Source organism: Oxyura jamaicensis, chromosome 2 (assembly GCF_011077185.1).
Source record: "Oxyura jamaicensis isolate SHBP4307 breed ruddy duck chromosome 2, BPBGC_Ojam_1.0, whole genome shotgun sequence".
Taxonomy (NCBI): Eukaryota; Metazoa; Chordata; class Aves; order Anseriformes; family Anatidae; genus Oxyura; species Oxyura jamaicensis.
The window spans coordinates 18,252,290-18,267,381 of NC_048894.1; the positions used below are offsets into that span (position 1 = coordinate 18,252,290).

Sequence of the window (15,092 nt, forward strand, 5' to 3'; positions counted from 1 at the left end):
CATGTCCCTTGGTAATTTGTTAATATATCACCTTTGTTCTGAAATATCTATCTGAACGTCCATGTTTGTGCTTCAGCAGCTGATTATTATGCCTTTTTCTGCTAGATTAAGAAGGCACTTCCCAGGAAAGTACCTCCACAGTGTCCTCAGGTCTCTTCTGAACCTTCGTATTCTTAACCCCCATTTTAAATGGGTGATGCATGGACATTTAGTCATGGACACTGACCTCACTGAACCTCTGTACACAGAGATAAAAACACTCCCTGTTCTCACATCAACACCTACAGCAGACATTAGCTTTGTGGCAATAGCACTCCCCTGGGAGCTCCTCTCAACTTGTTACTGCAAATCCTGCTCCTTCCCAAGACATGCAGTTGTGGTCTGACCTGTATTTGTTGTTCCTCATGCAGACTGTGTATTTCAGTGAATTCAAATGCATTATGAACATTGTGATTGCTATCGTATCCCTGCTCTCATATGTCACCATTTTAAAGATTTAATCTGATTTGAAGAGTAAGGATTTTAATTGTATTTCCAGGCTGCTGATGAAAATACCGAGTGGCACTGGGCCAGTAGGTAGCTGAGCCCTCCAGATCTCACTATATACACCTGCACTGAGGGCAACACTTTCAGAACCAAACAGCTCTCAATCCTCTTGAGGTTGGCTTTTTCTTTTATTTTTCTTTATACTCCATGGTGCCAGATTTTAATCAGAATGCTGTATGATAGTTGATCAAATGATTTACGAAAATGTTTACAGGTATACAATTCAGTTTTATCATAGAATCAAAGAATCACAGAATGGTTTGTATTGGAAAGGATCTTGAAGATCATCCAATTCCAATCCCCTGCCATTGGCAGGGACACCTCCCACCACACCAGGTTGCTTGCAGCCCCATCCAGCCTGGCCTTGAGCACCTCCAGGGATGGGGCATCCACAGCTTCTCTGGGCAGCCTGGGCCAGGGCCTCACAACCCGCTGAGTGAAGAACTTTTTCCTTATATCTAATCTAAATCTCCCCTCTTTTAGTTTAAAACCATTCCTGCTTGCCCTATCACCACACCCCCTGGCACAGAGTCCCTCCCCAGCTTTCCTGTAGGCCCCTTTAGGTACTGGCAGGCCACTGTAAGGTCTCTCCAGAGCCTTCTCTTCTCCAGGCTGAACAACCCCAGCTCCCTCAGCCTGTCTGCATAGGAGAGGTGCTCCAGCCCTCTGATCATCCTCGTGGCCCTCCTCTGGACTCATTCTAATATGTCCATGTCCTTCTTGTGCTGGGATCCCCAAAGCTGAACACAGTGCTCCATGTAAGTTTAATCAGTCTAACCATTTACCTGATCAAAGAGTGTTGTTTTCTTTGAACAGCTCTGTGTTCCATTACATTGTGTTAACAAGAACCACTGTGTATGTTTGTCCTTTAGTTCTTCATTAACTGAACCCCGAGCCTGGCTTTCCCACTCTGCCTATGACTGGTATCAGACTAATCAGTCTGTAGATCCTGGATCAAACAGTTTGACCTTTCTAAAACATGGCACCCTGTCAGCCTTCTAAGAGGTACCTGGTATTTTGATTATTGTTTAAAATGAACATTGCTTATCCTCAAAACTAACATTTCAACTCCCATTTCCCATTGAGCTCCAAAGCCTGTTTCTCTTCCTCAGCTCCCCTCAGTTTCCCTTTACAGACTTCCATCTCTACTTCATTGCCGTAAGTTGATGCTTTCCCCGAGACAGCAGACAATGAGACAATTTCACTGCCCATAGTTCTTCTGTCTCATTAGACATTAGCACACAAGTGGGGGACAAAGGTAAACCCTTGCTCTTGTTCTCTGCAAACCAGTTGTTTGATGCTCTGGTAGGTGAAAACTGAGCAGAGTGCACTCATCATACAAAACAGTCACTGCTTAATATCCACATCTGTGTTGAAAACACCTCTGTGGCAGCACCAAACTCAATTATTTGGTGGACAGCAGGGATTGTCTCATGCCATGACAGTGCTCTGAACCATCACAAACATCAGAAATTATACAATTCAGTTAAGATAATCCACATCTCCTTTCCTCCTGAGGACATGGAAGAGGACAGAGGGTGCCCCAGGAGGCTGGGACTCACTGACAGCAGCTGGCTTTTACTGTAGCATCACAATCACTGTACTAAACCAGCCTATGTGCTGTCAAGTGAAGGACCAGCAGGAGAGCACTACTTCTATACCACCAGCAGAGTAATACACTAGTTACATAGCAGGGAACAGCAGATGATTCAATGTCCAATCACTCCAGAAAACACTGGACTATGGCACAGAGCAAGTGAACACAGCTCACCAGGAGCACACCCCGTATTCTCCATTCCCACCAGTGTTAACACAAATGATGGACTCTCAGTACCTTGTGGGTCTGGCACTGTGAAAAATTCTATGCCAGGGGCAACCACACCAAACGCACACCAGTTTTTTACTTGACCCATCTTTGTCTGTCTTGAGAGGTTCTCCAGTGGCAACCTCTGCATTCTTGAGCACTTTCTCGGCTCCAGACCTCTTGAACAAAATTTGGGTGGTGCTTGCAAAAGGTGTACAATCCAGCACAAAAAGTGGAACTGGGTTAGACTGGCAGACCTACTTTCCTCCATGTTCTGAGTTGGAAATTGTGCTGAGGCCTGAGAAGTGTTACTGAGCGCAGATTACCAAAGGGCATACTTGTGCATGTGCAATGCAAAGGCCTACCTGTAATTCTGCCATTATTTTATCTCCTTCCTCTTCCTCTTCATCTTTTACAGCAGATGCTACAGCAAGCCCTGTGTTCCGAGACAATGTCTGATCCTCTTTAGGGGTTTTGGATTGTGCTACTTGCCCAGCATCTTCACTGCATTCCTACAAAGACATGAAAAAGCACAGACAGCCAATATAATTGAGCCCTCTGATGAAAAGCAAACACAGTAAATTCTACACTGAAAAGGACTTGTAGCAAGGTCTCGCTTCCTTTTTAAGCAGATATTGCTACTTTACACGACTAGGATCAACAGCTTCTTCACCTGGGCTTCCCTCCAGTTCCTTCAGGGGACAGAACGAATGGGAAAAGGAAGCCCAGAAAAACTAATTTGGAACATTTCTGAAAAAAAGCTCTCAACTGTGAGCTGATCTTCCCCATCTGTTTAAGGAATGCTTTTTTATTTTTAATCTTCTTACAACTCTAAATGAAAGCAGCTTGTGACTTGCCTTCTGTATTGCTAGGAGATCAGTGCAGCAAGGCTGACTGCTGTAAACAAAACTGATAAAACCTTACTTGATCATTTGACCTAACAGCAGTGTTTCCTGCTAGGCAGTTTCAGTAGCTCTCCAGGACGTAGCTCTGTCTCAACTTATTTTGTGGCTTATAGACACAGCCCAAGCCTGGGAATGTGCCTCCGTGCCAGCCATTCATCAACAATCTGATTGCCTAGAGTCTGAATCATCAAACCTTGACAGCAGCAGCCTCTTTCCTGGCTGCATAGATGACCTCTCCTGATCTCGTTGTGGTCAGTCCCGACCCCGGCAGGTAACTGCGGCGTGGAGGCGGAGGAGGCGGGGACTTGGTCAGCTTATCGCTATCCTGGTCTGCGTCAGGAACATCTTCTGCAAGTAAGCAAGGTAGCACAGAATAAACATTGGTGAAGAAGGGAAACAAGAATTTGCAGCCCTGTCTCAACCAGAAAGAAAGAAAGAAAAAAATTAATAGGTCCTGCTGCTGAATATATATGAACAGAAACATTCGTGATTCAAGTAGAACCTCCTTGAACAAAAACAAACAGCGCAGAAATTGCACAGTGTAACCAGATCACTTCACCCACAAATATTCAGCAAAACTCCTGTCCCTCACATCACTGTGGCTGGGATTTCAGCCCTCGGTGGGTGCGATAGCACAGCACACGTCTGGAAATCAACCAGTGGTAAGCGTGGGGTGCAGATTCAGCTGGGTACCTGATTACAGGCAGTGCCCCTGCAGCCTCCTTCGAATGCTTCAGCATTTGTTTTTATTTTATGTAATACCGACTGTTCCAAGAAAGCACAGCTTTGCTTTGAATTGTAACAGCCGTATATACATTTTACTAACCCACAGCAATTCATATTCCAAATGCAGTATCTGAGCAGAGCCAGCCCTCGCTTTTTGAGGGAAGTTTTCCAAGACAAGACCAGTTTCTCAAACTGGTATTTCCCCCCCACCCAGCTGCTTCCCTGCCCAGCTGCAACTTCCTCTTCCCCGTCACCACTGGACAGCATTTTCCCAGCAGCAGCATTTCCCTGCTCGTGACCTGTCCCTGTGTGTTCCTGGTCCCAGGCTGAGCATCATACATGGCAACAGCCACTGTTTTCACACCGCTGCTTCCAGTGTTTGTTTTCAAGGGTGAGAGAACGACCTTTCTGCAGCTACCCAATGTTATATAAACAGCTGGAACACAGAGAGAAAAAACCTCCTGCTTTCAGATTACCCAGCTGGTTAGGGCTAAGTATTCCCTCTGGGCAAGTTATTGCATAAGTGTCTGCTCCTGGGGCTGCATCAGGCTCCTCTGATGCACTGGCCCCTCAGGAGGGATTGAGCCCTTGGCTGACCCAGCCCCATCTTTGTTCTCTTCTTAGATCAAATATTCTTCAAAGCTGCTTAAGCTTAAAGAAATGCTCTGCTGTATTACCCCCCTCCCTGGTTATCTGGCACTGACTCACAGGATTGCAACAAGAGTGACTTTCCAGAGGCACACTACATTAGACTGCTGCTTTTGTCAATACACACCACTAAGGTTTTCATGGCATCAGATGTACTCTGCCAGCACAAAGTAAAATCTGCTGCTGGAAAATCCAGGTAGTTCTCTAAGATGGTGTACAGCAGACTGTGGTGTGGGGCCTGTGCAAATCTCTGCACCTTTCAATGGGCTCAACCTATTACCCTCCAGCTGATACCACATCTCTGAATGCAAGAACATACAAGTTTTTCTCACACTTAGTAAGAGTAGTTCTGCATGCAAGATATGGAACGCACAAAGAAAAAGAATAGTTCTACCATCTCTTTCATATTTGTGAGACATCCAACGCCATCTTCAAAATGAGAAACAAGAAGGAGAAACTTAGCCAAGAGAAATGATCAATGGCACGTGCACGGCTTCTCAAAAGCCAATCCCACTCCCATTTGGTAGTAATGGGGTTTGCTTAAAGTCAATGCTTTAACACTGGGCAAGGCATGAAAATGAAAATTCAAAGCTGAGTTTCTATTTTCTTTCATTTATTTCATTTCCCCAATCTAAGTGGGAAGGAAAAAAAATATTTGAAGGAAAAAAATGAGGAAAAACCTTATTCTATTTTTTTTTTTCTTTGGCTGAGCTCTTCTCCCCTATTTATTAAAGAGAGAGGAACAAATGGATAAACACAATTCACTGAGTCTGAGACTATCCATGATCAAAAATGCTACTTCATGAAACCTTCCATGGTGCCAAAGAGCTCAGCACTTCTGTGAACAAAGTGGGAGTTGTTCATCGCCAGCCATTTCATTTGAACTGAAGAGTTCTTCAGGAGGTACAGCCAGACTAGAATTAGTTTCTCCTACTATGTAGCTTTCTACTTGCACCAAAACATGCAATGTCTTTAAAAAAAATCTTAATAATGCCTGCCTTGAAGCAGCCTTTGTAGTCAAGTAAGTAATGGAAGCTACTGATCACTCAGCACTTCCAAAAATCAGGGTGTTCCCACATGTGAAGGCACAAAGGGAGATAAATGAGCCCAATTTCTAATGTACTTTAAAGGCAGTCCCCATATTTTTTGCTGAACAATCCTGATATCAAAGATGAGTTACAGTTACATTAAAGAAGTATTTACACTGTCATCTGCAAAATTGTGTGAAAAAATGTGTGATTTAACTTTGTTTTGTGCTTTGTAAGGGAAAAAAATGAGTTTCTTAGTTGGGTTCTATACAGAGAACTGCTGAGACAAGATATTCTGGTAACAGGATCTATATGGGTTCTGCAGCAAAGCCAGCAAAGGACGGTGTTAATTTCTGTCCAAAATGTCTTCTGCATTACATTACTGGGGTAGGTGGTCTCTCTTTTCTTATGTTGCCCAGTTTTTTAGTCTACATCAGATTGTAGCATATTGAAATTTTCTTCTTGAATCATAGAAGAGCTGGGTGGCATGTGAGACATTTAAACAGGAATTAAGAAAAAGTTTTTCAGTTCCTTTAAATTATTTATGTTACTATTACAGGATTCATTATGCACAACAGAAGGCAAATGCCTCAATCTCATCAACTTTCTCCCTAAATCTGCTGGCTACACACAGTGCAAAATGGCATTCCAGAAGTGGATTAGTTAACTATGTGAGTTACAAAACATCTCTGCTGCTGTGTTCTGCACTTCTTAAAATGTCACGGCTCACTGCACCCATATGGTACATATTTTCACTGACTTTTTCTATTTATGCCAAACATTACACAAGCTAATTGTATGGCTAGCCTGTAACCTCACTGAATGGTGACAGAATTCCAAAATTATTTTACGGGGTTCAACAGAATTTATTTAAGCCTGTATGTTGAGAAACATCCAAGGAGCAACAACTTGTCAGTGTTAAAGGCACACCAGAACAAGATGCTGACACCCAAAAGCCTGAGTGCAGCAGGAAGCTCTGCTCTCCACAGCTCCAGGACACAGTGGAGGTAGAGAAGAGCAAGTGAAACTGCCTGGTGAGGGAGCAGTTGGCCTTGATGGAGGGATGAGAAAGGCTGCAAGTCTGCAGTTTGGAGCAGGGTAGGCTGGCACCTCCAGGATATGATCGAGGTTCATCCACTGCCTTCATGATTTTACAAAAGGAATGCAGAAGTGGTGTTTGCCAAACTGCAAAATATGAGAACTGTGGGGAACTCAGTGATGCTGGTAGGAGATGAATGTAGAACAGATGAAGGAAAGCTCCTCTGCAGGATGGGAGTGAGCTCCTGGAGCTTGCTGTAGTGGGGGGGCAAATGGTTCTAAAAGGGATCAGAGGAATTGATGGATAAAAGGTCAAAAACATATCCATAACAGATATGAAAAGGAGCAGGTTGCAATACTCCCTTTAACATCAGTTGGGATGTTGGAAGTGTAGTAGCAGACTGCAGAAAGTGGCCAGGTTTCTGTGCTGCCCACAAAGAGCATCTTCTGTTGCCTCTGTCAGAGGCAGAGTACTGAGCCGGAAGTGACATTGCTATGACAAACAGGGCATTTCCAACGTTTTTATATTTGTAAGTAGCTGGGTAAGAATTTTGCAGCTGATTCATGTTTGTTCCTTAAACTTTGAAGAAATTCACATGTGGGTTTGTAGGTTAAATTCTGAAAAAATAGGACTGGAAGGAAAACCAATAATCTTGCTACCACAAAGCATTACACCATTATACCTGCCTTCCATGAAGGATTATACCTATTATAATCCTTGATCTATCCTAGCACAAACCATTTTCTCCAATGATGGGGTTCTGACACCCTCCTCATTGTCTCATGCAGCCTTCTTCAATACTTCAGTTTCCTTACTATTCCGAGGCTTTTCCTAATCCCTAACCTGGATCTTCCTGATTGCAATTGCCAACTTCTACTTCTGTCCTATCCACACAAAGCAAGTTGGTCTTTCCTTTTTTTAAGCAGGTTTTTAAAATGTATTTATATTATTTAGATACATTTTAAAATGTATTTTTAAATGTATTTAGATTTCTCTGCAAGACCTCACCAGCTGCTGAGCAGATTCATGTGTCCTTTAGATACTCCTGTTCAATCAATTCATTATGATGATAACTTTTTTTTGCTAGGGGGTCACAATCAGACTCAAGTTAAACTTGAAACTCGGTGTATCTATACCACAGCTGTGGGCAACCTGAATCCTTACTGCAAAAGTCACTTATTCCTACATATCATATCATATTCCTACATATCATTTATTCCTACATATCTATCCACTTCTTCAAGACAACTCAGTTATGTAGCATCACGGGTCTTTTCAGGGATCCATCCAAAACACTGGTTGTATTTATAGCTTAAGATTAAGTTAGCAAGGACCATTAAGATCAAGCAGTATGACTTCCCACATAACAGAGGTCGAATGATTTTTTCAAGCAGGTCTTACATTTCCTTCTGAAAGGCTGCTCAGATAGAAGTTTTGGGAAAGACACATTATTAAAGATTTGAAGTGGCAAAGAATCCAATATGTTGATAATTAAACTAGCTTCAGTGATTAGTTACACTGAATGTTAAAATTTGACACCTAATTTTTAATCTGGCTTTTTCCAACTTCAGCTTCTAAGTGTTGGAACATGTCAGAACTTGTTGTGCACAGTTAAAAGGCCTCCTTACCCTCAGAAACCTCAGGAATGTCTTGATTTTCTTTTGATAAGAATCGTCTACAAAAAGTGCTTCTTAAGTTTCTGACGGTGAAATCATTTGTGCTCAAAGTCTTTGTGGGTCTTTCCACAGCCCTCCATAACGCTAAACTTTTAAGTGCAAAACTGAGCACAGTATAGTAGATATAGTGTACAGAAACTCTCGTCTCTGTCAAAATCAAGGTGTACGCTTACCCTCCTGCTTATGAGGATCCTTCACCTCTAGAGGACAAACCCACTCATTTGCAGTATGGGGAAATTTGTGTTCAGCTGGTCACCCACACTGGCATCTGCAAAATCACAGCTTCTGTGATACAATCCTTCATTCTGACAGCACCTGCATTATTCCTCAGGGACTACTCACAGGTATGATTAAGATCACAGAAATCTTTAAGTTGAAGTCATTTCAGAAAGTGGAAAAATAACTTATCTTTTCCAGATATCTAACTTAGCACCATTTTCTCTAGCAAATCTCACCTGAGACTTCAGTTTTTTCCACTGTATCCTCTTTAGGGAGGACTGCTGGCTGGGGAGGCATCTCCAAGTTGGGAATTGACTTCATTATGTTGGCCTGGGCCTCTTCCAAGAGCTTTTCAAATTCCTTTCCATTATAGTGATCCAGGTTTTGTCTCTTCTCTTCCCATTTCTTTTCTGCTTTCTAGACAAAAACAGTAAAGGATCAGTTTATCTCTCTGATTTCTGTTGTGAACACTTACGAAAATCCTTGTGTGAACATCATAGGTCACCATGGATAGATTCTTTCAGTTCTAGTCAGCAATTAGAGGGAAGATTGTAATTGAACAGGAAGAACTGTAATTGAACAATAGTTCCAACTTCCTTTGTGCTAGATGTGGCACAAACACAAGACAAACTGACAGTGGCTCACTAAAAGAACAAATGCAAAATTTAAATTTGGGTCACTGGTTTACTATATCACATGGTGATTAAAGTGCACGTCTGTAATAAGACATGAGAGTTCAGCTGTGGGTTTGTTCGGTACCTCTGTGTGAAACCACTGAAACTTCACACTCTTTCATCTTTACCTCTCCACAATAAGGAACATGGAGATTTAAAAAATGAATGAAATTCATCAATGCAAGTGTTGCCAAAGAATCATATGTTATTGTTCAAAAATAGGGTATTTCTTCAAATTTATTTATTTTTAAATAAAGTTTATTAAAAAAACATAGCTATTCATTTTGGTTACATGTTATTATTGAAAATCAGAGGGTATCTTCAGAAGTGCGTGGTGTAGTTCAAGCTTAAGCGTATAAATCCTCATAATGCATTTGAAAATCCCACCTTCAGTCTCAGGAGTGAGACTGGGAGCTCAGACCCAAAAAGACAACAACTGGGTGAGTAGAATACACCGTACCTCAATTGATACAGCTCTGTTTCTGGTACTTGCACTGTGAATTTCCTCAATGAAAAGACTTTGCATGGTGTTGCCATTGACCTGTGGTGATGGCATGCCTTGTGTGGGCTGGGATCCTATTGCTGGTTCCTGGGGGGGGGGCGGTGGGGTGGCCGAGAAGTGGCCACTCACTGGCAGACCTTCACTGTGGCTGGGTGCAGCAGGTGAGCCCTGGGCATGGTTGACCAGGGCTGATGAGTGTTGAGACTGATGGATGACAACAGGAGAGCTCTGCACGTGATGGACCGTCATTGTTGAGAAGGGGACGACTTCTGACTTGACTGAAGATACCTGGGACTCTGAGGTGACTGCTGTGAGGTTTTGCTGTGCGTGTCCCTGGGTATGCTTGGGCTCCTCCTGGTTTTTCAGAGCTTCATGTGCAGTGGCCTTTTCCATAGTGGAGTATTGCACAGCTTGGGAGGGATCCACACCCCTCAGCAGTCCTTCTGTAACATGTCTGCCCAGCCAAATTGAACACAACAGCATGGCACATGGTTAGCATCCAGGTGGGTCATGAGCAATACTTAACAACAAGCTTTTGCAAGGGAAAAGCTACAAAATACCAACTATATCAAGAGCATTAGAATGATGTTTTCTCTTCCTAATGCTGTTAGTTCTGTGATTTTAGTTTTCTGTAAGAGTCAGGGGCTCATGTTTTTTAAAGAGGCAACTCATAGTGTGATTTTTTGCCTTTTAAAATGTTTACAAACCTTCATGACTGTATTGGCACTTTTCTTTTACCAAACCATGAGTTACAATGGTTTGATTTTAGAGGGAGAATGGAAATCAGTTGATTTTTTTTTAAAACACAAAATCTAGATAAACAAATAATTCCTGGACTATTAGCACAGAAAACAGTAGCTATGCAGAATCTGAAGTAGCAGTTTAGCGAACTGCCAAAACAAAGCATTTAAACAGTACTTCAGGAAGGCCTTGTCTGTCAAGTTTGGGGTAGAATGAGGTAAGAATGCAAAGTGTCAACCATTTCTAAGAACTGGCTGTGAAATGGCTGAGCCTCAAAGCTTGGCTATCCATCAAATGTCATCAGTTTTTCCAATACTAAAACAGAGTTTATGACACTTTCCAGGTAATTTGGCTGGAAAAAACAACAACAACAACAACAAAAAACCCTTTTGGTAAAACTTCGGCTCATTGTTTATTTCCCAAACAGGGTAAGGCAGGAAATAACTGTAGTCATTTTTAAGAAAAGGAAGCTAATACGAAAGGATATGGATGTTTATCTACCTGGAAAAATAATTGATGGCTCTGAGAAGGCCTGTTACATAAACCATTTTGTCCCACTGCCAGTATTGGCAAATTAATTTTATATATGCTCCAGAATATACGGGAACAGTGTCAACCCTACATTCCTTAGAATAATGGTAGCAACAATATATTTATGACTTAGATTTGCTTGTAATGGAAGTAAAAATGAGACCATGACCATTGACAGTTTGTCCTAATTAACTGAGTTTTGAGTAGGGATTAAATCCAATATCTGTTGCCTCATATAATTCAGCAGTTGTCTGCTCTGATATATTCTGACAAACACAGCTAAATACTGGCACTTAGTGGACACACATTTTATCTAATATTTCAACTTTCTCTAAAGTATCTTGCAAACAAAAAACACAAACAAAACAAACAAACAAAAAACAGAATAAAGAGTTTGAATGGATACCCAATCATACTGAAAAATATTTGTTTCTTACAGAAGGTTCTTTATCCACTTCAAATCTTTTCCTGTTATTTCTTACTGTTAGATTTTTGGGGATGCACATTTCAGTGCCAGAGAGTGTTTCTATTAACTTAGATTGCTGTAAATGCCTACAGCTAATTAACTCACATATGGGACTGGTGACATTCTGTAAGCTTTCTCATCAAGGTACTTCCCAAATCTGGAAGTGTTCAGTTCAGAGGAAGCTAGTTTCAAACATAAGCTCTGGACAACTGAGACTGTTGGTCAGAAAAGAACCACTGCACAGAGCACAGGAAAGGATAATCTGATTTTCCTTCAGAAGGCTCTAGAAAGAATCTATAAAATTCTGCAAACAAGTTACATATCCCTACATTCTTTGCGGAGAGGGGGAGAACACAAACCCAAAATGCTTGAGGAAATTCTTTAGCTTGAAGAAAAAAAAAATCACCTCCTGAGCATTGTAAGGATATCTGTCATGCTGCGCACACGTTTCAATAAGCTGTCTAGCTTGTGTGGCTCTTCCTTTAGGAACCTCACGGCTTCTACCTCAATGCGGAGGATTGCACGCATTTTATTCTGCAACGTCGGGAACTCTCCTGCAAAGACAACAACTATGAGGCTCAAGAGGAAATCATAGAAGCCCTGGGGAAAAACAGATGACAGGGTGAATGTTAAACAGTTGACTGTCAACCTTTTTCCAGGGGCCATGCAACAAGCCCTTTAATCCTGACTTTAAATATGTTGGAAGTGAAAGTTTATGCCTTCAAAGGCAACATTGCTTTCAACCACTGTGGTCAAAAGAGAATAACCGAAAGGAAAAAGGACAAGTACATACCTTTAAGGGTGGCAACAGCTTCTCCCACTTGCCTCAAAAGAAAGGCTCCGTCTTCAACATCTTTCAGTGTCACTGTCTTGTTGGAAGCAGTGGAGTCTCTCTTCAGGTCCTCAACAAATCCCTCCAGCTCACTGGCAAAACAAAAAGTGAACATGAAATGTAGGTAGGACTTTCGCATTACAATCAAATATATGTAAATTAAGGGACTAAATCAGAAACCTCAGCTGTGTCATCTTTAAATCTGATACCACAGGATGAAAAAAAAACAGCAGGGTACCAGGTGGGGACATGAGGCTGCTGCACACTCATGCCCACAGCATAGGACCAGACTCATAACCAGCCCCAGTCATTGATTTCTCCAATGCTACAAATGTGCAGAGCAGCTGTGCTACAAAGGGCAGATGGTGTGGTGAAACACATCCAGCAGCCAGCCCTCTGGGAATGCCAATCCTAGCAGAAGGGTACATAGATGCTATACCATAACATCCAGTACAGGTTTGCACCTTATATTTTCTCGTTGCTAATAATATGCAAAAGAATGCACAACAGTGAAGTGACAGCCCCAAAACTGGCACTCACGGCCCCTTGATGCAGAACTGTTTATCTGACTGTCTGTACTAGACAGGATACAGCGTCTTGTTTCCACAAATAGCCAGAAAGAAACAACAAGTGTGCATTGTATGCAGCTCTTGGTCAGCATTTGGATTAACAAATCTCTCAAAAAATCTCTATGAACTATGCACAGCTAGACAAAAACAGAGCAAATACCTATGCGAATACTTCAGAAGAACCATCACTTAAAAATTTGTTCTATAAGAAATCTGCCACCATTAAGATACCTAATTCACTAACAGAAATATTCTGAAAGCAGTTTAATTGCATGTTAGAAAACAATGCAAAGCAAGCTCTGAGCTGATAGTCAGGTGCCACTTGAACCTAATTTTGGGCCTCATTTCTTGCATCCACTCAGGTAGAAGTTTTGCAGCTGCTGTAAGGGAACAAAGGTATGGGCTGATTGCCTGAAAAGAGGTAGGGTAAGCACGCCTTCCACATCAACCATGGGTTCTGCATTTCCACACATTCCCCTTGTGCCAGCACAGCCGTACAGATCCAGCAGAAAATTAATCGTTTTTATTCAGGCCAATTCCTAGATCCATCTCAATGGATAGGCAATATGAAGAGGAAAAGAGGAGAGTAGGTGGCCAATAACAGGAGAAAAGCCAGTCCAGCACCACTCTGCATTAGGTCATTGAAAGGGAAAACACAGTCACATGGAACAATAAATGACCATACAGTAGTACTTCTGATGCACAGAGAAACAGAAGTAGTATCAGGATCTGAACACTAAATGCATGCAGCACAGAATTCATTTCAATCCAAAGCCCTGGAACCTGAGAACCTGTCAAACAATTCTGAATTAAGAATCACAAATTACTTCTGAACAGATCACAGACATAAGTGGGGTTAAGTGATGCTCTTCCTGTTTTAAGACCACTTCTCCCAAAGACTCTGCTTTGAGAAATACAGCGTCACCATTTCCACTAGCACAAGTGTACTTTCAGGAAACAATTCAAGGGACCACACGATGGCAGCAAGGCAACGTTACTCAGGATATTTTTCCAATGGAAGAGGCTGCAATAATGCAGGCATCCACTGTCCCCGTGTCTGCCTCTGCTATAAAGAAGGGTGCAGATATAAACTAGGAAGGAGCTAGAAAAAAAGATCAGCTCTTTATCACTCATTGCAGTGCAAATGCTCCCTCCAGTCATGCATCCTCCCCATCCTTTACAGCCTGACAGTGCTGACAGTGCTCAGGATGAGGCAGTGCTACTTTGGGAATCATAGGGTGAGTCTGCCTCCCTCCTTTTGTAGATCACAAGTGGAAAAGCAGCTTCTCAGATGTTTGCATCCACCAGGCAATAAATAGGCAAGGGGAGAAGCTGAAGTTTGTTCACAGGTGGAAAGAAGAGAAATGAACCAAGAACAATACTAGGATGTTTTGGTAGGCTTATAAACTGATGGAAATACAGGGATAAAGGAAAGACTTCCAGCTAGAAGACAATGTCCTTCTTTCCGTTTTGTTCTTTGAGCAAAAATGGAAAGGATCACCTTAAAAACCTTTAGTACTATACAGTGATACTATCAAACAAGACAACAGATCCTGAAATTGCTCAGGGGATATACCATATTACACTGCCTCAAGTTGATAGCTACAAGGGAAAAGAAACTTCAGCCCTCGGGAGCCAAAGATTTAAACAAATGAAGCAGTCTCCAGTGTTTCTTTTATGTAACTGGGAAAACAACTTGGCTTTATAGATTTATTTGAGCAAAGCCAATTAACAAGACAGTCACCTTAAAGCAGTCTCAGAAGGCTAATATAAGATAAATGATTTTCTTGCATCTAGGTTTTACAGAGAGAAGCTAAGACAAACTTTTATGCCGAGATCTTTCTTTAGGCAAAAAATAAAAACAAAAATAAAAAATCAGAGGATCTGTCTCAGATTGCAGTATCAGTAGAGCAGGTTACAAAACAAACTGACAAAAAGAAAGGCAACAAGTCACCCAGACCAGATGGTATTTGCCCTGGAGTTCAACAGCATCTCAAGAATGAAACAGTCGAACTATTAATGCTAAGCATCTGACTTCTTGATTAAAATTGCTTTGGCACCAGAGTAGTGGAAAGTGTCACAGATGACAAAAATAACTTTTTAAAAAGGAGGTGGGGCTATCCAAGGGTCTGTACTCTGGTGAGACCGACATCCAGACTGGTGTAATTGATAGATACTGTAACAGA

At 41.8% G+C, this 15,092-nt stretch overlaps 1 protein-coding gene across 1 annotated transcript in view; it reads right to left on the minus strand.

The window, feature by feature from the left end:
* Window positions 1–15,092, minus strand: part of KIAA1217 (KIAA1217 ortholog) — a 237,831-nt gene that overhangs the window by 9,581 nt on the left and 213,158 nt on the right. Inside the window, 6 exon segments of the mRNA XM_035318446.1 lie at window positions 2,716–2,862; window positions 3,449–3,603; window positions 8,828–9,008; window positions 9,726–10,221; window positions 11,912–12,059; window positions 12,299–12,429. Of these exon segments, the coding sequence (XP_035174337.1) occupies window positions 2,716–2,862; window positions 3,449–3,603; window positions 8,828–9,008; window positions 9,726–10,221; window positions 11,912–12,059; window positions 12,299–12,429 (1,258 nt within the window).